Genomic DNA, 25,808 nt, shown 5'->3' on the forward strand with positions numbered 1-25,808 from the left:
TCAGAGGTTTTTGTCCAAAGTATTTTGACGCCCCCTCTCAACCTTTGGTCTTCGTGCCATCTCAGGTCCTACGTGATTCTCATGAGCCACCCCACGAATCCCTTCAATGGGGAATAGACAGTTCTGGCCTAGCATTTTCTGGGCTGCTTCTAAATGGTTGCAGCCTTTCTGATAATTGATGGTAAGGCTTCGTTTTGGGCTTGAACCAGCCAAAAGACGCTCTGAGGGACTGACATCAGAGATGTCGCGGAGGTGCTCGTCATCATCTGTATCAGCGTCGATGTATTTGCTGATGGAGGAGTCGTGAAAGGTGAAGACAGTTGCTGCCAGGGTAGTGCTCTCTGGGGACTTTGGTGGAGTTCTGCTGCTGGCAGTGGTGTAGACAGAAACTTCAGGGCTTAATAGAGACTGGTCCGACATGACTGAGCTGTCTGAGAGAGGGGACGGGCCTGACCCCCCCTCGCTGTGACAGCCTCCTTTGGGGATAAGGCTTTTTGAGGAGTTGCCAGAAAAGAAGAATCTCCGTGTGTTCTCTGTGCAGGAGGGCTTTGTGATAGACACAGGAGTGAGAATAGGCTCACGCTCCCCGATGTATTTTTGGCCTGATTTTGCACTACTGTGCTGGGAGAAAGCTGTAGCCGGACTGTGGGAGAACCGGTTGTTTTCTTGAAGACCAAGTTCCATTGCTGGACTATGGGGGTAGCGTGGATTCTCCTGGAAGTCAGTAGCACAACTGATATAACTGTCTATGCTGGACAAGCTTTTCATGTCCCCCACTCCTTCTCTGGCTCCTATAGGTGGCCTGTGATCTTGGATGGCCCCCAGCTCAATCTCATCCCTCTGTTTGCCAATTCTGGAGCCCCTTTCTTTAGCATTGAGGTTTGGCTGGGATTGTGTCATGGCCATCTGGTTGTACATCTCCTCGAGCTTCTGAACATTCAGCCTCTGGGGACTGGTGGCTCCGGCCTTGTTGGGAGAGCCTAGCTCCTGGGCGTTGAAGGAACGGTTTGAGCTTGTCTCTGATGCAGCCCTCTTGGGGGTCCATTTCCAACGGTTTGGAGAGAGATGGTTGTCATGGGGCCTCTCACTCTTCTCTACCACCACATCCATCAGTTCTGCACTACGAGCAAACGCTTCTTTCAAGTTCATTGAGACAATGCTACCATTTCTCTTTGCCCTCTCTAGGGCCTCTCTTCGCTTAAGTGCTTTTTCCTGCCTCTTCTGCTCCTTGTAGAATTCAGAAAAGTTATTTACAATAATGGGAATTGGTAGGGCAATCACAAGCACTCCAGCTATGCAGCATAAACCCCCCACTATCTTTCCCAGTAGAGTTTTTGGGTAAATATCTCCGTAACCTACTGTGGTCATAGTAATAGTAGCCCACCAGAAAGAAGCTGGAATGCTTTTAAACTTTGTATCCTCCTCATCCTTCTCAGCAAAGAACACAAGACTGGAGAAGATCATGATGCCCATGGCTAGGAAAAGAATAAGCAGGCCCAGCTCATTGTAACTCCTCCTAAGAGTGAAGCCTAGAGACTGAAGACCTGTGGAGTGACGAGCCAGCTTCAGAATACGTAGGATACGCATGATACGAAAAATCTGAACCACGCGGCGGACATTCTGAAATTGCAGTACACTCTTGTTGGATTCTGTCAAGAAGATGGTGACGTAGTAGGGCAAGATGGCCAACAGGTCAATGACGTTCAGAGGACCCTTAAAGAACTTCCACTTGCTGGGGGAGGAGAGGAAGCGAAGAAGGTACTCCATGGTAAACCAGGCAATACATACAGCTTCCACATGGGCCAGTTGTGGGTTGTCTGAAGACTGGCCAAACTCATCCGTGTCCTGCAGCTCTGGAAGGGTGTTCAGAGACAAGGCAATGGTGGATAGAACGATGAAGAGGATGGAGATAATGGCCAGGATCTGAAAGAAAAATGAATGAAAATGATATTAGTAAGGCTTGCAGGATCAGGGAATTACTCATTAAAACCAGATATCATATGTATTTAAGCATAAATTCCTTATTCTGAGCTTAAAATACAATAACTACACATTTCATATATTTTAAATGGGTTTTGAATCGAGTAAGAAATTGTTAATAATATTTCCAATAACCTTACAGTCTAAAAAGTGTCAAGTGTGTCGTTGGCTCTGACCACTTATTTATTCATGACTCTCTTATCAGGGTTATTCACATGAGCAAGTTTCCTTGAGTGAAAAAATAGTGCTCAACCACCAACCAATAAACAAAAGCAAGAGCATCACAGAATGTTGAAAATCTCTTACAATGTCTCCAATTGTCCGTTATTTAGTAAGTGACATAAAACTCTTCTTTTTGGGTAGATGGAAGTTTTTAGAAATAAAATGTAAGGATGTTTTCGTATTAAAAAGGTCTGCAGCCATGTGGCTGTACTTAGGCACAGCTAATGTGGATGGAGCATGGATGTCTGAATACCATGGCAATACATTTAATAGCTGTTGATTCAGGTTACACTTGAATTGTAATTCCTCTTAATTTGTTTGTGTACGATTTGTTTTAAAAACTAAACCTGCAGTGGCACCATGACATAAAAATGAATATACAGTCGTCACGTAGGCACAGAATGTCTCCAGAATCCATTGCACTAGATGACGGCTGATTCATCTTACACAGTACAGAGAACTGGGGAGTTTGTCAGAAAACAGCACCCTAACACACACACACACACACACTCACTCCACCAATCATGCTAACAAGCAAGTATGTGGCGGTAGACTACACTTCTTTTAGCACTGTATGACAGCTCCCATCTAGAATTCATAGTGTAAACAAAACAATCCCTGCATTTGCTCTGAAGCATATTATTCTTGTAGCTTGAGCTTGTTTGATCTGAATAAGTGACTATTTTGTTATACCACGATGAAAAATACCTAAGGAAATGTTTCAAAGTTATCCAGCCTCTAATCTCCGACCAGAAGTGTTTTATGTTTAGGGCGTATTTTGTGATGAAGAACTGATAGCACTACTGCTGTGTGCTGTTAAGGATGAGATTCTTTGTTTGAATCCATAAATAAATTGATGTGACATCCCAGACTAAAGGTCAGTTTACCAAAATCTATTAAAACGTTTCCTCCTCACTTAGAGGTACATACACAAGCTTTTTTTGTCCCCAACATTTGACACATCAACCATCAAGACTACAGCTGCACCCCAAGGAAGATACATATAATGTTGCCACCGAAAACACAGATGTTTGTCTTTCCTGAAACGTTACAGTCACTTTCATTTGAGCTAGTCTTCAGAACTAAGAAACCATGAAAACTGGTCTGTGGATTATCCAATAGGAATAAGTAAGAAAGTCTCTTTTTTAGCCTCAATTTTATTTTCTGTAATATTATTTGAGTAAATGGCCTTTTAGTTTTAAACTTGTTAAGCTGCCATTTGGGCTGTGTGTATATACATGTATGCAGTTTCTTTTAAGGGTTTATTTCATTACTAAAAATATCCATGTCAGACATTGGCTTCCCCTGTGTCCATCCCACTGATAGTAGTTTTATAAAGAGGTTCCAAAATCAGCTTTCCGAAAACATGGGGACGAAGGGCACAAATTCAACTGCTTGATCTTGGTGTCGAGATATAAGAGCAGAGTGATGATGAATCACAGAGGCAGCATAATCCAGCAGTGTATATTTATCATAAAATAACATTTCTAAACATATAATATAGCTAATTGTTATGCTTTTACACAATGTATTGCACAGCAAAGCATTACATATTTTAACTACAGACTAGACAACTTCAGATGACTTGTGTGCCTGCATAATCCATGCTAAATGCACCTTTATGGGAGGCTTCAAAACTGACTATAGAGCAGTGAACTCGGCAAAGGTAATGTGGAAGGTGAGCATCTGTTCCTCTAGTGGACCGAGGACAGGACTACTTCATGAACTATAGTCTGCACTTGTTATATTAACCCTGAATGACTCTGAGAAATCCTGACACAGGACTAAACAGCACAACTTGAGGGATGAGTAGGAGGTTGTAGCTGGAACACAGAGCCTGTTTTGGCAATAGCCCACACGAATAAGGTTAGGATGTTACATGATGAACTAAATCAGAGAAAAGTAAAACAATATTCTTGAAAAATAATGTGTGCAGCTTAAACCACAATGCAACATCGGCAAAAGACCTATTCATAATACACCGTGTAACATCTAATGTAGATGAGTGTGAAATGAATTATTTCAGTGTGATTTAATTTGCATCATAAAACAGGTAAAAAATGATACTTTCCTCCTCCCTATACTTGTTAAGCTTGATCCAAAGCTCATCCATAAACTGGATCTCCTGGTTAAACACTCAGTCACTTGTGTTAGCAAACAGACCAAAGGCCAGCATAGAGCACATGATGCAGGGTTTCCCTTTTCCTCATCCGGAGGAAATTAAAGCACAGCAGCAGAAATAGGGCGAGGGCAACGGTTGTTAGGAAGTGATTGACAGCACAGGCCTTGACAACGGCCTGATAATTGAGGAGTCTACTCCAAAGAGTAAACGTGATGGCTAAAGAGGCAACCTTATCTACGACCAATCAGAGCAGGAGGACACTGTTGCCATAGTGTCATGGCAGACATGAATAATGACCCTATCTGTTTATTTTCTCCCCCTCTGTGCTCCTCTCCTCCTGCCCTGGAAACCCCCCCCCCCCCCCCCCCCCCTATGTTAAATCAAACACTTGAAGAGCAGAGAGGTGCTGGGACCGAAGAGCGAAGGTGAGCTGACGAGTGGCCGCACAAAACTGAATGGATAGAGAGAGGAAAGAACATCACGATGTTGTTAAAGAGAACAATATTTGTACGAAGTAAATAACAGGTTGTATTGCTTGTGTCAAACTGCACCTATCTTTGTAAAATAAACAAGAAAAAAACTATTAAAAGGCCCATATTGTAAAAAGGGAGATTTTCATGTCTTCTTTTGTTTTTACTATAAAGAATTTCTAGGCCCTATATAAATGCTGTTTTAAGTATCGAAACGCTCAATCCGTGGAGAAATACACAAAGCCCATATTTAGAAAGTGCCTTTAAACGAGCAGTCGGGATCTCTGTACCCGGTGTATTTACGGTTGCGGTGTATGATAATGACATCAGCTGACAGGAAGTAAAGACACAGACCCAAGCTGTTGCCTAGCAACACAATTCCATTGAAACAGAGTAAAATGGAGCGCTTCAGACGGAGGGTGAATACCGGTGTATTCAGACTGACAGCGTGAACAGCATTAAACATTTTTTGAAACATTAAGGCACGTAAACATTTTCTACACGTCTCCTTTGTAAAGTTCACTCATTGAGGAGCAGATGCAACGGTGTTGTCATGAGTCAGAAAAAAGGATGTCGATAACAAATCCTTAAGCGGCGGGAGATTGTAGCAACGTAATAGCAGGAGAGGAAAAAAAAGGGCAGAAGTAATAGGATTGAGAAGCTATAAAAAGGTCGCTAATGAAGGCACACTGGTGCTGCTGTGTAACATTATGGTTATGAGGTCAGGTTCCACAAGGAAACCCTGCTCATTTCCCACTGGCCTTTGTCCCTGTTGCCACTGTCTCTACACACTCTGCACTCACTCACACTGCCTTGCGTGTCTTTGTCTCTTTCTGTCCTGGGTATTTAATGTCACAGGGCACTAATTTCATCAAACTTAGCTGTACATTTACCAGTGTACAGCAAACAAACACTAGTCTAGGAAATGGTTGAATGGAGCCCAAGACATGACTGTAATGGTGTCAATGCAATTACAGGCTATTTATAGACTCTCAGTGGATGAATGCACGTTACGCGTGCCTCGTTATGAATACTCAGTTATTGCAACTAGATTATATAAACACAAAAAGTGAGAGTGACTCCCAGTGAATGTTCCTTGGTGGCCTACTAAAGGGAGGAAAGGATGAAGGGGGGGGGAGATATTTATATCTAGAGGAGAGGAAAAGTCAACACGTGTTCAAGAGATGGAGAGAGTGAGAGAGAGTGAGAGAGAGAGAGAGAGCAGATTGACAGGAAATCCCACTGTGACACTTAACAAAGCCAGATCACACTGTTTTTTGTCTCTCGGGAAATATCGTCGTCTGGCTCACCAGACCCAATAGTCCACACAGACCCACATCTTCTATAGGACAAGGTGACACCAGCCCTCATTAGGCTTTTTGAAAAGATATCTGGGACACAACTGGTGTGAAGGACGCCCTGAAAAACCACCCAAACACATACGCAACCTGTGACATTCTCCTCCAAGTTACATATGGGAGGGAATTAATTTCATATACGGGACAGGGAACAAGCCTTCAGACAAGAAAGTCATTGCACAGGGAATATTGTCTCATACACTATACACCAAAACAATTTCTGCTCTCCAGAAGCACATACACTTGGGGCTCAGAGAGAAGAAAAACATAGTAATTTACAATTAGTCCGTATAATGCAGTTGTCCTTGCTGTTTGCTCTCTCTCCAGCTCTCGCTCAAATACAATTGTCTGGTTTTATGCTGGCTGTGTCCCAGCAGATGTGATTAATTTCATTTGTGCTACATTGGGTTTCGTCAAGGTTGGGTCCATTCATCTGTCTCCCCAGCACCCGGCCACCAAGGAGGGAACCTTGAACCTTTGCACTTTTTATAGACTTTAAAAAATGTGCAGTATTATCAGTCAGATATTAACCATTAAACCGCTGATGTGAATGTGAGCAAAAGGTTGAGGGAAATTACAGTAGTAAGGCATCAGCTATAAAGAATGAATAATATAATGTTGTATTTATTGTATTGAATAAGGGCTGAACAATATATCGACTAGGTATCGTCTGGATATTGTAATATGGCATAAGTGTTTTTCTTGTGATGATTTTACAAAATGTCGTTTTCAAAGCACCAATATTCAATCCAATCGTCGCAATATCGATATTGAGGTATTGACTCAAAAATATTGTGATATTTGATTTTCTCTATATCGCCCAGCTCTACACTGAATAATGTTGGGCTACTCTTTATTGAAACATTTTCTTCTTTTTGGCTGCTTGAGAGCAGCGAAAAGAGCTGTAAACACAACACTAATACATTAGTATTATATGAAGTTGTTATTGTGAACATGTTAGCAAAACGTTACCTATTAGCATTCATTTGGAGTCGTGTTTGTGGCCACACCACCACCAGTATTCACTTTTTTCTTACTTGAATTGGGTCAAACCTTAACGGGATTATGTTGGCTCTTTAGCAGCTAAATGCACAATTATTTTCATCAGCTAGTGGCCATCTTTCTCTGTATGTCATTTGGTAGCGTACAGTGGGTCTGTCTGAGATGTTTTGCTGGAAACATCTGTTTTCTGTGACCGGAAACAAGGTTGATGAGAGCGATGAGAGTGAACTAAACAGTTAAGTTGTGTGTTGTAAAACCAGTTGAAAGATGCTAAAATGCTCTGTAAAGCTACGGGCAACTACAGTGTTGCATGCTCATTTTCTGTGTGTTTCCTTCGATATAACACATAGTCATCTGATTCATTTTTTGTATCAGAATATTGATAAGTGCAGCTTTAAAGTCAGAGTAACTTTCCCACAGCAGCTAATATGGCGACATGTAACGATTATGGGATAATGCTTAATGTAGAAACATAGTTTAGCATTAGTGAAAGTACAGAATATCTTTCTAAAGTTTGCTTTACATTGCATTAGCCACCATAAGATAGACCATTAGTTGTTTATTTGGTTCAGCCACCTCTGGTTAGGTGCAGCTCAGGTCAGTGCTCTCACATTGTATTATTAAGTTTGGTGGTGTCCCAAGTGACCGCTCAGGAACTCCCAGACTCCCACTGCTCCAACTGGCACCTTTCTCATTAGCAGCAACAGGAGCGACAGACGCACTGCTGTGCTTTAGTCGTGGAAACTCCTGTTCCTGTGAATCCCAAGACCATTGCGTGTTAACTCCGCAAGCAGTCACCCAGGGAAACACATTGGATCTACCTAAAAAAATGACAGGTAATACTCTTAAACTCCCACTTAACACTGAGACGGGCGTGGACTGAACAGGTTTTCAGTAAAGGTGTATTTATTTTTTTGGGTGAGTAAATCCAGGTCTTGCTTGATCACTAAGATCCTCTGACTAGCTGACTTGCTTTCCCATCGTCCCCTGAGCCTCATCCGAGGCCACAGGGAAACCACGCCACACTCTCCCAGCCTCGACTGCCAACCACTGTCACCATGACAACCCCATTGAAGCGCGACAGGAGGTGGCTAAGTAGCCCTGCTTGTGAAAAGCAAGTCTGACAAAGTCTCCTTCCCTCCCTCCCTCCCTCCTTCCTTCTCTCCCTGATTTGCACCTTATTCAAAGCTCACTCAGCTTTGAACCATCTGCGCTGCACGTCTCCAGTCTTTTCCACTTAATTGTGTCAGATTGCTGTTTGTATTTCGGGCGATGTGCTGCCTTCTTTCCTTGCATTTTTAACATTGTTTTCTTTTCTCAATTACCAAGGTCCGTCTTCAGGCGCAGACGTTTAAATCGTGTGCCACGCTTCAGCTGTTGTATAATTCGATTCGATTAAGAGGCGCCACAGAACCGCAGTATCGATCTTTATCTTCATAGAGATGTTATTGTCAGTGGTCGATAGTATGAGCGTTAAATAACGTGTAATAATTCACACCTCTGGTCCTGAATGTAGAAGGGCTCTGCCTCGCTGCCTGTGAAAGAGATGGGGTTTCCATGGAGACGGGAGGAGACTGTCTTCCACAGTTCCCCCAGCATGATAGCTTGAAACACACACACACACACACACACACACACACACACACACACACACACACACACACACACACGTTTGCAGTGGCTGAGCTGTAGTCTTCCCACCCTACATCACTTCTGCTTGTAACTTTGAAAAGCAGAGCCTCATTAATCCTAACCTCCCACATCTTGCAAAAAAAATGAATAAGTTGCATCTCGTGGTTCTTCAAGGTTTAGCTTTTTATATAAAGGCACAGGCCTGTAGATTTAAAACGAGTGATCATCATCTCGCTGCTCTAACGTTAAGGCTACTGCACTTCTAATCATCTTGCATCTTATCGATTGGCAGCTACTCCTATAGAAGGCTTGAATACTGCAAATGTGATGGTTAAGAGTAATTCGCTTAACTAATCTACAAATATATTGCAAAAGAAAGTCAGAAAAGTCACATTAACATGATAGATTTATTGAGTATATTCCACATATTTGATATATTAATTTGATAATGTAATTTTCATTGGATTGGATGTATAGGTGGTATTCAGATGATCCTCAACTTTCAATAACACCTGAAAGCCGCTATATGTTGGAAGCTCTTATTTGATTTTTTTTTCAAATGCACTCTATCAAGAGACTACGTGCTTTGAGTCATAGACAAATCTGAAACAAGCCATTTTTGGGGACTTCATCAAAACTTTTCTCTAACTCATGCAATGCTTGCATGCACAAAGTGCTCCACAACCCCATTCAGTAAACTGCTACTGTATGTAGGAAATCTATGCCTGGACCATCCATCTCCTGAATGAATCCCACCTCATCTCCCCTCCCTCTCAATTATTCATGCATTTCAGATGAAGAAGAGAATCCAGACTCAGCATCTATATTTAAACTCTGACTGGTCCATGGTGGCTGTATAAATAGAAACAGTATAGGGTTTGGTCTGGCACACCAAAGGAGGGCTGTCTTCTTCAGGAATTTTACCTCGGAGTATGCAGCATTTATTGGAAGGAGATGAAAGACTTAGCTTAGTCAGTGTTGTGTAGCGGCATTTCTGGATTGAGGAAATATTTTAGAGCAGTTCTGGCTGGAGATGTGTGGAATGTGGGGAAAAGCCTAACTTGTTTCTGTTGTCCATTAAATGTCTCACCATGAATCTCACCATGTTCCCATGGTTGTCACATAACTCGTCCTTCCCAAGGATCTTGTGTAATGCACAGTAAATAGAAAAAACTCAGATATATAAGCAGGTCTATCACATCGTTCAGGGATATTGGCTATTGTCTAATAATGAATGTATGACGCAGCCTTGCAGTCTATGATAGTTTATTTATTACAGAAACCAGAGAATGTCACAGCATACCCTGCAGACAGCAGCACAGAAGGAAAATGTAAACATGAGAGAAGCATTGATTTGAAACGCAAAGAGAGATGCAGACAGAGAAAGGCGCACACACACACACACACACACACAGTCAATCAACAGTGATGCCTGAATAGAAGGCAGCTGCAATTCTCAGCATCACAGAAATGACAGTTGCCATGGTGATAGTGACAGTGAACTTTTAGTGATGGCAGTGAGAAATAAAAGAGAGAAAACAACTTGGACTGGAAGATGTAAATGTAGCATATTGTATTCACAGAGCAAGAGCAATACAAAGCAAAATGACTGTTAATCCTGAAGTCAAACAGATGCTTACTGCAGATAGTCAACTTACTCATAACTTAGCGTAACATTACAGAGTCCATCTTTCACCGTTTGTGAGAGCTCAGAGGCCATTCAGTACCAGTACTGTTGATCCCTCTAAGAGCAAATCTTTGGCAACTGGACAGCTGTAAACATGTACTTTTTATACTGCTATTGTATTGATCCTGAAAAAAACCAACGACAGCATGTAGAGGAGGCTCTGTACTGTACATACATGTGCATAAGGGTAATTAGCCATTTGTAAACCCCGACCCCCCTTAATTACTGTTTCTATGACTGTCAAGCTTTCCACTCTGTTCTCACGTTGCACATAAATTTACAATGAAACCGGTGACAGATTTACCAGTTATAATTCTTAGTCATTTTCGAAAAAAAGTGATTTTAGACAAAAGCAGTTGTCTGCTTTCTAGGAACAAGATTTGATCAGCTGGCTACTAGGCAACTAGGCTTAGCTCTGTGTTTGTAAATATCCTCTCAGGCTGAATTTTTAAGGTTCCCAGCTGACTCATTTTGCAAGGAAATTTCTGCACTGAATGGCTACAGATTTACATGATAGGGTCCATTCACATGCGTCTAGAAATGTGTGGTTAACGCCAGCTGTGCAACTTTCATCCTTTTATCCAAGGTGCTTGATAGGTTGCGCTCCTGTTGTTAAGCTACTTAGCAACCAAACCTGCGCACTGCGATAACGATAGTGATGAATTTGCCGTAATTTACCAGTAAGCCTCACTGACTAAACTAAACAAAGTCAAAACAAAGATAAATGGATTGCCGGCACTGTAAATCCCTCACAGTAAGGTTCAATTTGGCTGATCTTTCAACCGGATGTTGTGACTTCCTCGGCCAGAAAGGATGAAGCAAGTAAAAAAATCCATGGGACGGATTGTAAAGCTCTGGGTAGCCCTGCACTTAAATGATTAAGATCTCCTCCATATATGTACCACAGACTGTTATTCATGCAAGAAAGAAACGACATCTGCCAACTCTGATTGGTAGTCCTCGTCACACAGTCAATCAACAGTGATGCCTGAATAGAAGGCAGCTGCAATTCTCAGCATCACAGAAATGACAGTTGCCATGGTGATAGTGACAGTGAACTTTTAGTGATGGCAGTGAGAAATAAAAGAGAGAAAACAACTTGGACTGGAAGATGTAAATGTAGCATATTGTATTCACAGAGCAAGAGCAATACAAAGCAAAATGACTGTTAATCCTGAAGTCAAACAGATGCTTACTGCAGATAGTCAACTTACTCATAACTTAGCGTAACATTACAGAGTCCATCTTTCACCGTTTGTGAGAGCTCAGAGGCCATTCAGTACCAGTACTGTTGATCCCTCTAAGAGCAAATCTTTGGCAACTGGACAGCTGTAAACATGTACTTTTTATACTGCTATTGTATTGATCCTGAAAAAAACCAACGACAGCATGTAGAGGAGGCTCTGTACTGTACATACATGTGCATAAGGGTAATTAGCCATTTGTAAACCCCGACCCCCCTTAATTACTGTTTCTATGACTGTCAAGCTTTCCACTCTGTTCTCACGTTGCACATAAATTTACAATGAAACCGGTGACAGATTTACCAGTTATAATTCTTAGTCATTTTCGAAAAAAAGTGATTTTAGACAAAAGCAGTTGTCTGCTTTCTAGGAACAAGATTTGATCAGCTGGCTACTAGGCAACTAGGCTTAGCTCTGTGTTTGTAAATATCCTCTCAGGCTGAATTTTTAAGGTTCCCAGCTGACTCATTTTGCAAGGTAATTTCTGCACTGAATGGCTACAGATTTACATGATAGGGTCCATTCACATGCGTCTAGAAATGTGTGGTTAACGCCAGCTGTGCAACTTTCATCCTTTTATCCAAGGTGCTTGATAGGTTGCGCTCCTGTTGTTAAGCTACTTAGCAACCAAACCTGCGCACTGCGATAACGATAGTGATGAATTTGCCGTAATTTACCAGTAAGCCTCACTGACTAAACTAAACAAAGTCAAAACAAAGATAAATGGATTGCCGGCACTGTAAATCCCTCACAGTAAGGTTCAATTTGGCTGATCTTTCAACCGGATGTTGTGACTTCCTCGGCCAGAAAGGATGAAGCAAGTAAAAAAATCCATGGGACGAATTGTAAAGCTCTGGGTAGCCCTGCACTTAAATGATTAAGATCTCCTCCATATATGTACCACAGACTGTTATTCATGCAAGAAAGAAACGACATCTGCCAACTCTGATTGGTAGTCCTCGTCACATGTCACGCGGTTCGTGCTGCAGCTTTCCAAAAGTTGAAGTATTTTTATCCCGGGGTACCGACGTCACGCCTCCGTCTACATAGACAATAGATTTAGGGCGCAGAAAACACGGCATGTGAATGGCCTCTGCATGTCTGAGGCAAAAGTCAGCATCGCCACCAGTTAACAGCTTTGTTCTTTTATTGCAGTGCAGTTAGTCCTTGTATTAAAGGTATGATGAGGAGAAATGTTTGACTAAATTGTTATTTATTCTAGCATAATACTGTTTAGCTGCTTAGCTTAAATACTTGGCAAAGCAAGACAGAGATTATATTATTGTTTCGCATTTTCACACAAAACAAACATCCGCCATCGGATCATAATACCTTTCGCATCGGGATGAAGACTAATTGATTGATATTTTGAGAGAGTTTGGCTGTGGTTGCTGGAGTGACTGCTTTGACATGTGGAGAATTCTCAAGCTTCACAGACCTCCCGTGCTGAGTCACGGTTGCTAAGCTATGGTTGGACAAGCACTGTTTGGGGGACGGGCTTAGCGAACAGTCAATTTGAATGTAGAAGAAGCATTGGTATAACATTTAAAAAAAGAAATTGTGTCATGATGCGTATGTGCAAGTGGTGTGTTTATGAGAGTGTGTGTCTGTAGTAGTAGTCGTCGTCCCAGGCCGGGTGAAAGTGCTCATCAAGATGAAAGGCGTCTCGCACCAGTAGTCAAGTGCTCTCTCCCCACTCACAGAATCACCCGTGGGCTTGATGAAGGTTTCTCCTTCACTTTAGTGGATTCTATTTCTGCCTCTGCCTTTCACACTTTCCTCAAAGTCATTCCTTCACTTCACCGCACACCCTGCATGGCGGAATGAAACCCTCCAATGCGGAAAGCTATACCAGTGGAGCATCCTCTGGACCTGAGCATACTGATTTATATACCCAGTTCTGTGCACATATATAGATGTTGAATATTGGATAAGGTGTGCATGGGGCTGCATATCCCAGTAATGGTCTGCACGGCCACGGCTAGTAGCTGCCTCAGGAACAATCTGCTGTATTTGTAAGAAATGGTGAAAATAAATCACATATCTATTACTATATATCCAATACATTGCATAGCCCAGACATAAAAGGTCATGATATACACCTCAGAGGACACCAAACACCCACTCAGAGTACATATAAACCATTCCATGAGAGTTAACTGAAGTGGTTATTTTCTACTTCATGTGTAATGGAGACAGTGGGGAGTAGCATGTGACAAAGGTCCCATGTACGTATCCATCACAGTGTGCATCTTCACCAACTGAGCCACCATGATTGGCTTGACTGTGTAGGTGATTTTTCTTCATTGTAGTGACTGATACCTATAGACATGGCAGACAGTCTTTATAGATTGCAGTGTAAATGCTAAAAACAAAACCAATTAAATGTAAATTGTAGTTTATAACTTCGCATGTAACAGGCTTATCCTTCTGTCTTGGATTTAAATTCTACTTTGCTAACTCAAAGTTTGCATTCACATCAATGCATAGCAATATTTTCCTTTTGTTACAGTTCAGCTCCACACCCTCCTCACTCTACTTGTCAGTCACTCCCTCCCTCATCAGCCTAAACTCCCTTCACCTGTTCACTCACCTGCCTCTGATCATTAATCAAGCCCCTCTATAGACTCCTGCCTCCCAGACACACATTGTGCCAGATTGTAATGTAACCGGTTGTATATGGACCCAAATGCAACACACAAGATTCCAGGGATCTTTGGCCTTTTACTACAAACTTCCAGAGACAGCAGGTAGAGTTAAACAGGGTCAGGATCAGAAGGCTGGTGGGTTTTCCGGGAGTCAGGCAAGGCGGGTAAAACAGGGGCAGGCAGGGTCGGTAACAGGAGATCAGTCCGTGAGAGCGTGCTGGAGAGTCTGGCATGGAACCGAACAATCTAGTAAATGTTTGTCTGGGAGGCAGGAGTCTATATAGGGGCTTGATTAATGATCAGAGGCAGGTGAGTGAACAGGTGAAGGGAGTTTAGACTGATGAGGAGGGAGTGACTGACAAGTAGAGTGAGGAGGGTGTGGAGCTGAACTGTGACACCTTTTGGTTTATGCTCTACATTCTCAATAGGACCACTGTTTTGGCAGAGGGTAGTAGCATTGTGCTTATTTACCTCATGTTCATTGAGACGGAGGAGAAAACTATTGCGACCATGTTAACTTTTCCCTGCTGGAAAGGGAATATTGTTCCTCAAACAACGTCAGTGTTCGCCGTAAGTATACCGCGTCATACGTTTGTGTATGATTAAAACGTTGTAACAGTCATTGATGAGCACTCTCCTTGAGGGTTAGTACTCATTCAGGAAAAGCTGATTTCAATATGAATCACTCACTTACTGACTTACAACTATACTTGTAAGTCTATGAGCGAGATTGACTAAAACTACCATGTCTTGAATAAAATCTAATACTACTACTACTAAACTCCTACACTGCCACGGTCTCTCTTTTTCATAGAGGAAACACAAATATGGCTTCACATTGAGGAGGCAGGTGCATCACTGGTTTTTCTTATGATGCATTTTGCTGTGCAGGAATTTGAGCAAAGACTTGGTATTATTATTATCATTATTATTAAGGTATTACATAAACCCTTTTTGTCCATGCTCAAATTGCTTTAGTAGTTTTTTTCAGAATGCTTCATTTATTTCTGATTATTTTAACAGTAGGTCTACATGCATTTCTTGAACAGGGTAGCATCTGTGTGACTTTGTTGCAAAACACGTGTCTATTGAGACAACTCAGGATTAGAATTAATTTAGAAGAGATGGATCTTCGATGCTGAACTTTTGTTCTCTGCTCTTATAGCAGAATAAAATACTAACTGGATGCTTTTGTTCTTTTAGCCTTTGGGAATGTGGGATATGGTCCCGCATAGCCTCATCCTTTAAAATTTAATCTGGTCCAAAGGCAACCACAAACTCAAATGGCTGATACTCTCCGTGAAAGTGATTATCAAAGTCTTTCCCTCCAATCACTAAGTAGTTTTCTTTTAAAAAAACTTTTATTACAGCAGCAGGAGAATGACAGGAAAGGGTGGACAGAGAGAGAGGGGATGACACGCAGCAAAGGGCCGTGGATCGGAATTGAACCCAAGCCGCTGCCAAGGGCTGAGCCTCCCAATCACTACGTTTTATGTTAGTAGTCAGGACAACTGAGTATCGTATTAATACGTTGAAACATCCTTTTTTATGACGACACAGAATCTCTTGTCTGTGTATACAATCTGAACAAAAAGCCAGTAGAATGCTAAATGCTGCTGGTTTTGTTATTATAGGAATATGTCGTTATTTCATAATACAGCAATATTTCTGTGTGTGATATAAAGGTCCAAAACAGCATGACCTAAATTTCACCTCAACAATTAAATGAGAAAATGTGGATAATTTGGAATAGTGAAAATATGAAAGGTATTATTTGAGGCTCTGCAGACACAATCCTATGATGCAATCCTAAATGTGAGCAATACTACAACGTCATACACTGACAACCCATGATGGTTCCCACAGGCTAAAGAAGAGTGCATATTCAACAATCATCATCGGCTAGACTTAGTCATAAACCGACTTCTTCATTTTCTCCCAGTTTCTCTGATTCAGCCTCCATGTCTCACAGTAAGTTTCTCTTCCATTAACAGTCCCCAACTTGCCAGATCTCTATTAGTGTTTTATCTCCCTTACAGTCTTTGATCCTCAGGCTTCGTCCTCTTGGGGACAGTGACGTCTTAGTGTCTTTCACTCAGTGCTAACAGCTCAACTCTAAATTAAACGAACGAAGGAGCTGTCGAGCTTTGCAGTGGCAGTGCGCTATTCTTGACCATCTCCACTTTCTTGTCATCCACGACACAATCTCAGAGCCATTCCTATGGAAAGATGGTATATTCTGTTCATCAGTGGCAAAAGCATTACATGTTTGTTAATTCCTTCTTTTCAACGGATGCGTGCGATCATTTTGCTCTGATCACCGCTGTTACGTAACTTATTACACATTTATGAATTTTAGTCACCAAAAAGACAGAACACGTCCACTGAAATAAATTCTGCAATAGTAAATAGAGCAAAACGAACAAACTGTCCTTACTAAACCTGTTCTGCAGCAGAAATAGTGCAAGCCAGAAAAGCTGAGATGCCACTACAAATCCTGAACTATCTACTACAAAATGCATGACATGACTTGTAAAATACTCTGAAACACGACTCCACCACTAGATACTCAGACCCCTGCACATTAACAGTGAATGAGTGTTGAAATATGCAGCACAATGTTAAAACAGATGCCAAATAATGCCAAACTCTTTCCAAAACATCCATCCAACATTAAGTAATTCTATGAATGAATATCAATCAAAGAAACAGTGAAAAGCATTACTGATGATCATAATCTTGATAATCTTAACTGTGATCATATGGTCTCATGTTTCATCACATAATGTACCCCTAACACATCAAATGATAATCCCAACTGTCAATGTGGTTTTGTAATCACCTCCACTGAAGAAACATTGTAGTGCAGGCTCCTTCAGTGAACTCGTTTAAAATAGATTTGATAAATTCTCGTCAACAAAGGGTATTTTGTATAGTTATATATCTGTATATAGTGTGACATTACTTTGTTTGTTTGTTGTAGTTGGAGAGTCTGTTGAGAAAGATGTACATCATGTACCAGAACATTTTCTAAAAATGTCCACATGTATTTATATATATATATATATATATATATATATATATATATATATATATATATATATATATATATATATATATATATATATATATATATATATATATATATATATATATATATATATATGACGTTATTGACAATAATAATATTCAAAAAAAGAAATATTGATATCATGTCAAAGGAAGTGTTGGTAATCTTCTCAAAAATGTTTTTGGATATGTTTGTTGAAATTCTCCTTACATCCTGACAGCAATCAATGAATCAAGTGCTCTGACAAAAAAATCTGTTAACTCTGGCGTTCGCAGGACTGTAATAAGCCCGTCCAATCATTTCATTCAGCCAAAATGCTAAGTGCCTGTCAACGTGCCTGCCGGGCTGCCCCTGCACCCGTAGTTGTCACAAGAGTCTTCCACAAGCTGCTAGCGTAACAGCTGTGAGTACTAACAAAAGCCATGTTGGTGGTTTATGCTCATTATGATATGTTTACGTTTCTAATGGTAATTTGGGGGTAGTGGCTTTAAAGGCAGGCCTGAAGGGACGGCTGCCAGTGTTGCACAACGTGGCAACTTTCTTGCTAGATTTAGCAACTTTTGGATGTAGGGCTGCTAGATGAAATATATATGCACACACATACACATTCATACATATACGTGTTAAAGTCCAAACGTCTGCTACTAATGTGTAATTTACCAATAGCCAGACTGTTGACTGTGACAGTAACAGCTAAGAGGGAGAATAATCAAGCCTTACTGGACATCTGCACTCTACTGAGTGTTTTCCCTAAGAGGTGCTTTCCCTAAAAGTATGTAAAACTATAAATTAATAATTTCATCTGTTGTTCCTGCTGTTACTATCAGAGTAAAACCAAAGGGCTCTGAAGACAAAACTTGATATTTTCAACTGGATCTGGGTTATCAATGCAAATATATGCACAACTGTACTGTACAAGCAGCCTCAAAGCTGCTTGAATTAATTTTTTATATTACAAATGGATCAAATTAAGTATAATGTGAAATGGGTCGCTCATATGATTGATCCACAGAGAATTATCTCACAACTCTGTAGTTCTCTTCAGCTCTAAGAAATATGTTAGCGTCTGTTAGCTTTGTTCTGGTTTTCTGGCTGGAGCAAGCTGTTGCTGGGGCAAAAGCAGCGATAGACCCGCTGAAAGCTACCTGTCCAGCACCAAACAGCAGACAAAGCTAGCGACTTGCTGGTAAACACAGTGGAGTATTTCACAACTTTGGTTTGTGGAGACCAAATAAAGAGACTTACGTTCGTCAGGTGGCCTGAAATGCTAATGCTGCTCTGTCTGTCGGATGTGTAAAGAACACGTTCACCACATCAAATTTAAACAGTGATGATACTTTATTCTTATGTTTACAGATGGTTGTTTAAGTTTCTTGGATCAAATTGTCAAATTAAGTTGTCAAATTTCACCAATGTATTTGGGTACCACTTGTCAAAAACTCACTGATTCTCCCACAAAGTTGATTCAATCTTCACCATATGTGAAGAAAATAATATTCTGGATGCCTCCATTATGGCAAATAAACAAAACTGTGGTTCTTCAAAGTGTTTGGCTGTGACTTGCAAATGAATTTGTAATGAGGATGCAGGATACGGAAGGGAGCCATCTCTCATGCATTATAAGATCATGGTCGTAATTGCTCAACAGATACAAAAACCCTCAACTTGCCACCATCTATCCGGCTCAAACTTAGCTCACTTTCTGGCTCATAACGTTTGTTGACACATTGAGGGAAAAAAATACTGAGCTTCATAGATCAAAATTAGTCCAAGAATGTTGTCTCGTCAATTTCAGTTGGTAAAATCAACTAATACAAGTTTTGTTAAAAAACGTATCTGTTATGAGTCTAAAAACAGCAGCTCAGCTTCAGCCCTTTTGGCTTTAATGTACAGGTTTGCAGGCTCTGTTATTGTACTGTCACACTTCTTCATCAATACATTTTTGCTAGATATCAGTGTTGTAAGAAAAACCATTAATTACATTCATCTAAAGAATGGTCTCTTCTGAATGTCAGCCCAAATCTCCTATGTTATCAGTCTGAGTAGAGGGGGGGATTCTTAATCATAAGAATCAATCATAAACTGTGTCACTACTTTCGAAACTATGCAATCTTTGCAAGTATAGGTGTGTTTATGTGAGTGAGTGTGTATGGTTGTGTTCTCTTAACAGTGACAACAAAGTTGGTCATCGGTGAGAGCTCAATTCCCTTTGCTCTTCCCTGACAGGCAGACAGAGCGGCTGGCATGAAAGCAGCGGTTGAGGCACTCAATCTCCAAGTACACATGATGCCAGCTTATATCTCAGCACCGCACAAACACAGACGACATGGACAAATAACCTGTGAAGGTCTGATATGTTGTTTCTCCCCAAATCCCCTATCAAGCTCAAATTTGTGACTTCAGTATTGCATGGTCACTCTGCAGCTTCCTGCCAGAGAGGCCAGCAACACGGCCAGGCCTCCAACAGCAGGGGGGTGTCGGTGTTTGCTCTGGTAAGTAAAGTTAGCATTTTGTAACTTCAGTCGTTAGTCACGTGATTTTTTTTTTTGTCATTTTAGTGACGTTGGTCGGTCAAGTTAACGTCAACAACACTCTTTTCCTCAACCTAACGAAGTGGTTTTCTGTGAAGACATACGTTTATTTTGAAAAGACACTATGCATGTAACGAGCGTTTATCGGCATGCTGTCAGTGACGTGAAAAACTGACAGAGTTACGCATCATAGTTTGAAGCTGAGGAGCACTGACCAAGCTGCGTTTTTTGACGCATTGGTGTGAGAATGTGTTGAAATGACTGGCTTAACATCATCAAGTTTTTAAAGATTTGGGCATTTGATGTCATAAAGGCAAGCAAGAAGTATACGTTTGATGGCTGGAGTTGTTGGACTGCACAAATAACTGTTTAGTTGTATCACCTGACAGAAGGAAAGTATGTAAACAGAAAACAACAGTGTGCCAAGAAAGCAGAACATGAGTCTGCTGTGACAACAGAGAAGCTTATGTTATAGAGGTATGAAGTGAATACAACAGGGATACAACCCAAGTTTCCAGGTTAATGCGGGAAAGCAGAGAGATTAATCTATCAAAAGCAGCTCTAAAATCTAAAAAGACGTGAAAAAAGTCTGTCAAAAGACGATCATTATAGCGGCCTTGACAAAGCCGTCTCAGTGCTTTGGCTGTAAAACCTGACTTTTCAAACAATTCAGCGCTGGATCCTCACAATGATATGAGGGCCAGAATGAACCTGTGCTTCTTCCCCAAATGAGGCCGCCAAAAAAAGTTAATGAGGATTGCCTGACTGCCTCTCAGAACTTTGCAAAATGATTTATTGGATTTTTGCAAAACAGGAATTGTTGGTCTTTCTTGCAGGTCTTTCTGCCTCAGATCCACAGTACTACAGGACACACCTACTACAAGAAGCCCTCAAAACCGTCACAGTTTGGTTAGGTTTGGGCACCAAAACGTTTAGGCAACAAAACAATTTTGTTAGGTTTAGGCACTTCATGGTTTGGGTTAAAATAAGTTTTATTATTTCATGACTCTGGATTGATTCTAGTCTGGTTAACTTTGTGTTTTGGATTCTGCTGCAGGCTGATTTATGAGAAGGAATAAAGCCAAACCGCATGTATATGTCATCTTAAGTGTGACATGAGAGGAATATAATTGGAATTTGTTGCCTGTCATCTGATGTACAATACCCTCTGATAGAGCAGGAACTGTCCATTAAATTGTTGGGGGATTCTCAGAGGACAAAATGAGAGAAATCTTTGTGTTTGGTTTCTTGAAGCAAAACAGATGTCAATACTTAGATTTCTCTGCTGAGCATCAAACAGAATCTGTTCGGTAAAACTATCTCAAATGTAATTATTTTCATTACTTCAATAATACATGTCCAAATTCCAATTTTTATTCAGAATTGTAAATCTTCTACTTTGGTAGCCTAATCATTAATAAGTAAATGCAGTATCGTCACTACTTTAATCACTGACTAAGTTAATGTTTTTATTTGGAAGTGACAGTATAAAGAAAGGTTATTTGCTTGTTAACTGATATTCTCAGCACCCAATCTGGTGGCGTCCAATAGTTCTGGTATTATTTAGTATTATTAATGACAAGAAACCATCCAAATTACACATTAATGCCACTACAGGTGGAAAAGGGCATTTCTTGGCGCCAATCTGACTGTTCCGCGCTGCTTTGCCAGCAAACAGACACAATCTTATGTTATGGTGACTGAAATCTGATTTGAGGGAGAGACAGACAATGCTGTGTGGCTTACAAAGAATATAAACAGAGAGAGAAAGACGCTTCAAATTGGGCCCGGAGTCTTCTGGAGAATAATTAGCGTGACATTTCCCTGACATTTAGTCGGAGGTATAGTGGAGGAGCCTGAAGAGGGGAGGAAGGAAGCAGAGATATGAGCCAGTGAGGTAAAAAGAGAGACCGGAAGGATGACAGAGCAAAAAGAACACGGGCAGGATTTTTCCCTGCACATCTTAACAAATAATTCAGTTACTACGTGCTTTCTTGTGTTGCTCTATATGCGGACATTAAAATATGGGAACTAAGCAGAGGTGCACTTACACACACAGACACACAAATAGACTTACTCTAATGTTCAGTACCCACTCCTTCAGTGATGATAAAATTATACTTTTGTTGCTTGGTATCCATTTGTTTTGTTGTTTTGATGGTGGATGTTTTACCATCCACCATCTGTTTATGAGCTGTTAGACATACATTTCTATCTCTGACCCAAGATAGGGAGCACACAGCTGATGGACATTGGGACAATCTGTGGTCGGAGCTGGACCGCTCGACAAGCCCACAGTGTGCTCCAGACTATAACAAAGACTAAGTCAATACATCAACCCCTATCAGTGTTTTTAGTAGTTTGGTGGTCTGTGGTTTCACATTGCCCTTTTAAGCTAATTAGGAATTGGTAAACTCCTGCCTCTTGCAGTGTCAAGGTTGCTCCTTTTTTCTGACACGCCATCTTCCGCTATAGGCTCATAATGATGCCAAGAGAAGAGATGATGAACAATTTTTTTAAATGGTAAGCAAGCACTGCACCCACTCATCCATTGGTTGTTATTGAGAGCTATAGATTAGCAGGAAACAATATGCACATGCACTTTGCTATGTCATTATTCACGCATCTTTGTGAAGCACTTCAAAACTGTTCTCCAGTGATGTTTTGATAAACTGCAGATATCAGGGTGCTATAATGGAGACAGCAGCGCATGGCCGGCTCGGAGTGATCTTCTCCTTTTTTCTAGGCTACTGCACTTCCTTAGCTCGAACACAATAAACATTGATTTTACATCTTTGATTCCTATGAAGAAGACGTTTCACTGACAGACTCGCAGCACTCATCTCTCTCTCTCTGTCTGTTTGTGGGTCGGCACTGACAGTTCTCAACAAATCCTTACCACAAAGCATCAGCCAGCACACACTGCTAATAGTTTAATTTCCAACACATTTCCCAAACAAGGCACTCCACTCCCTTTTTAAAATCGCGTGCAAAAGAGACAGCATCCTCTTTGATCCCTCCAAGCCAATGTAGAAGAGTGTTGATCAAAGGCTGCTCATGTCTAACTCCGCTGTGGTCTCCCAGGTTGCGGCTGCGGGCCAACTCTGTGTTTTTGCAAAGACTAAAGGTGAGCACACCTGATAGAAATCAGCACGCTATGGCATGCCTTGAAGATAAGAAAAATGTCTTGCAGAAGGATGATAACCTTGACATCTAATTATGACATTCAACAGAGAGATGTTACAAACAAAATACAGGGTTCCTAAATTATACTGAAAATAAATTGCTTAAGTAAGGTCTGACAACTTTCTGACATACAGTAACTATGAGATAAACTAAACAGTTATGAACTAAGGTTTTCTGGGTTAACATTTATCTTTTACTGTAGCTGTATATTGAAATATGTACAGTAATGCAATGTCACAACCACCTTCTATTGATCAAAAAATGCTCCTTCAAAGCATTGATTAATGCGAATGATTCTAACAACAATTCTAAATCAGTTCTGGCTTGTTTATGTGCACGAAGATCTAATTCAATATCCTAGCCTCCTGCAGTATATCTCAAATTCAATTGGTTCAGGATGATGTAGGGTGGGGTTCTCACAAACAAACAACTGTCCAGAGGACAAACAAAATAAATTACTTATATGTATTTCATGTTGTAAGCCAGAGCATCTAAGTGATATTTGAATGATTTACTGGATTTAATGAATTTACTGGATGACCAGTTTACAAGGTGAGACAAAGTGTAAGCATGCATGTGTGCATGTCTGGATGCTTGTGCGTTTGAATATCTGTGTGTTTGAAGAAGTTCGTGGTGAGTGAGTATATGATCAGGTAGCTAATGATATGGCAATGACCCTTTGTTACAAGTCTGGTAATAAGAGTAAGGCAGGAGATAGATGATGAATCTTGTGTCATGCGTTAAAGATGCATCCAGAGAGCTGCTTTTGCTGTGAGACTAAGACGTGTTTTTTTTCTAGTTCTTGAACAACAATAATGGCAGATAATAGCGCACACATCCCAAACTGATAAATCACATCCGCTGGCTGGCTTTTTCTATAATTTCCACTCTATACTTTGTGTTCCAACTGTGGAACAATCAAAGCATGAGTAAACAACGAAGCACAACTCACAGAGGTGTCCTAATTGACTCATTTTGTGCAACTGTAAAATTCTAGTAGGTCTGAATATGGCAAATTTTCATAGGTGCAAAACCTCTCTTTTCCTGTTTTGTTTTTTTATGTTAGGCCTATTGATAGATATTCAGTGGTCTAGAAACTACAGCATCCAATGTTAGTTCAATTCAATCTGCCACAAACACCTTAAGGTGTCGATCACACCGAGACGCGTCGCATCAGGCGCTGCCTCTTCAAAAAACGACCTTTGGCAAAGCGACGGGCAAAAGAGCTGTATATAGTTCATCCTTATTAACTATCGCTAATATCAGTATCCGTTCCTACCACATTTATCGGCATTAAAACAGGAAGTCAGTGGTAAAGTAGTAAAGCCCGCCTCTTGCTTGATTTGATTGGCTGCCTTGGTCAAGTGTGACATTGACGAACAGTGCGACTCCGCACCTGGCACTGAAAAGTTGAGATTATTTAAGCTTTTATGAATGTCTAAAAAAAGCCTGAAAAACACGGCCCGCCTGGCGTGCGCTGCTCTCTTTTGCTGCGCGTACCATCGGAAAACAATGGTTTTGCAGGCGACACGTTTCTAACGACGTGTCTCGGTGTGATTGGCCCCAAAGGCAATTACTTACTTCACCAGAGGGACTTAATCATGTATCAATATGTCAACGTATGACACACTATAAAACAAGTCTGCAGCCATGCTCTGTGAGGCTGTATTTAGGTGGTGCTAATTGCCAATGTGTGCATGCTAACATGCTCACAATGACAGTGCTAACATGCTGATGTGAGCAGGTATAATGTTTATCATGTTGATCATTTTAGATTTGCGTGTATGCATGCTAACATTTGTTCATTTGCACTAAAACAACAGGAATGTCATTAGTTTTGCAGGTTTCATGTGTGTTTGTTTGCGTGTGCCTTTACAAATCATCATCACACTCGTGGAGGATTGCTCCAACCAATCCCAACCTCATCTCTTACACCCATCATCCAAAGACGGTTACCTTTGCTGCAACAGATGAGCCTGGCTTTTCCAGGAGGTCCCAAAGCTTCTTTCGTTTTTCGGCACAGCAAGTGTTGTCAAATTCTTCTCCATCTATGTCCTTCATGTTGTCGGCCTCTCGCTTGAGCTCCTCATTCATTTGCTCCTTCTTCTGGTGGTACCTCGCCTGGCAACACGACTCTAGGTAGATCTCGTCAATGCCCCAGTGGTCGAGTTCTTGACTGAACGACAGGGCGCACATTTCTTCCATCATGTGCAGCTTACCCGTGCGGTAGAAGTTCAGAATTGACGTGAACGCCCCTGGATGTCGGTCAAAAAAGTACTCGTTCTCCTCGAGGTTGTAGTCATCGCACACTTCCATCAGAGATTCATGGGTGTTGCAATCTCTTAACTTTCCCAAACGTGTTCGTGGTAGCCTATCTAATGTTCGCCACAAAACCTCATGGGGGAGACCCCCAACATTCAGCCTGACTCTGCGGAAACATGACTTGCTGCGAATGATGTCCACCGGTTCAGGTGGCAGCGATGATGTTGAGCGGGAGCCGGCTTTATTTAACTCTGCCAAGGATTTCTCCATGATGACTGTAGGTTGAGGAATCAGGCAAACATCCAGGGCTATGGACTAGAGTTGGTCCTGTTTTCTTTCATAATTGTATCTAAAGGATTAAAAAACAAACATTAAGAAATCATTAGTATTTTAG

At 41.1% G+C, this 25,808-nt stretch overlaps 1 protein-coding gene across 1 annotated transcript; it reads right to left on the reverse strand.

Moving 5' to 3' along the window:
- On the reverse strand, positions 1-25,684 carry kcnb1 (potassium voltage-gated channel, Shab-related subfamily, member 1). Its single transcript, XM_076111009.1, has 2 exons — positions 25,109-25,684; positions 1-1,923 (listed from the first exon to the last, which is right to left on the reverse strand). The coding sequence occupies exons 1-2, from the start codon at positions 25,682-25,684 to the stop codon at positions 1-3; spliced, it is 2,499 nt and encodes an 832-aa protein (XP_075967124.1).
- Positions 25,685-25,808: the final 124 nt, after the last annotated feature.

Source organism: Anarhichas minor, unplaced genomic scaffold (genome assembly GCF_050575085.1).
Source record: "Anarhichas minor isolate MPS153535 unplaced genomic scaffold, ASM5057508v1 ptg000043l, whole genome shotgun sequence".
Taxonomy (NCBI): domain Eukaryota; kingdom Metazoa; phylum Chordata; class Actinopteri; order Perciformes; family Anarhichadidae; genus Anarhichas; species Anarhichas minor.

What these genes read in the sequence shown, in the direction of transcription:
- kcnb1 (XM_076111009.1), bottom strand. Translation starts at nt 25,684, where the DNA reads ATGGAGAAATCCTTGGCAGAGTTAAATAAAGCCGGCTCCCGCTCAACA. An exon ending in GCTCATCTGTTGCAGCAAAG is followed by an intron (nt 1,924 to 25,108) that starts GTAACCGTCTTT and finishes TTTTTCTTTCAG; the next exon opens with ATCCTGGCCATTATCTCCAT.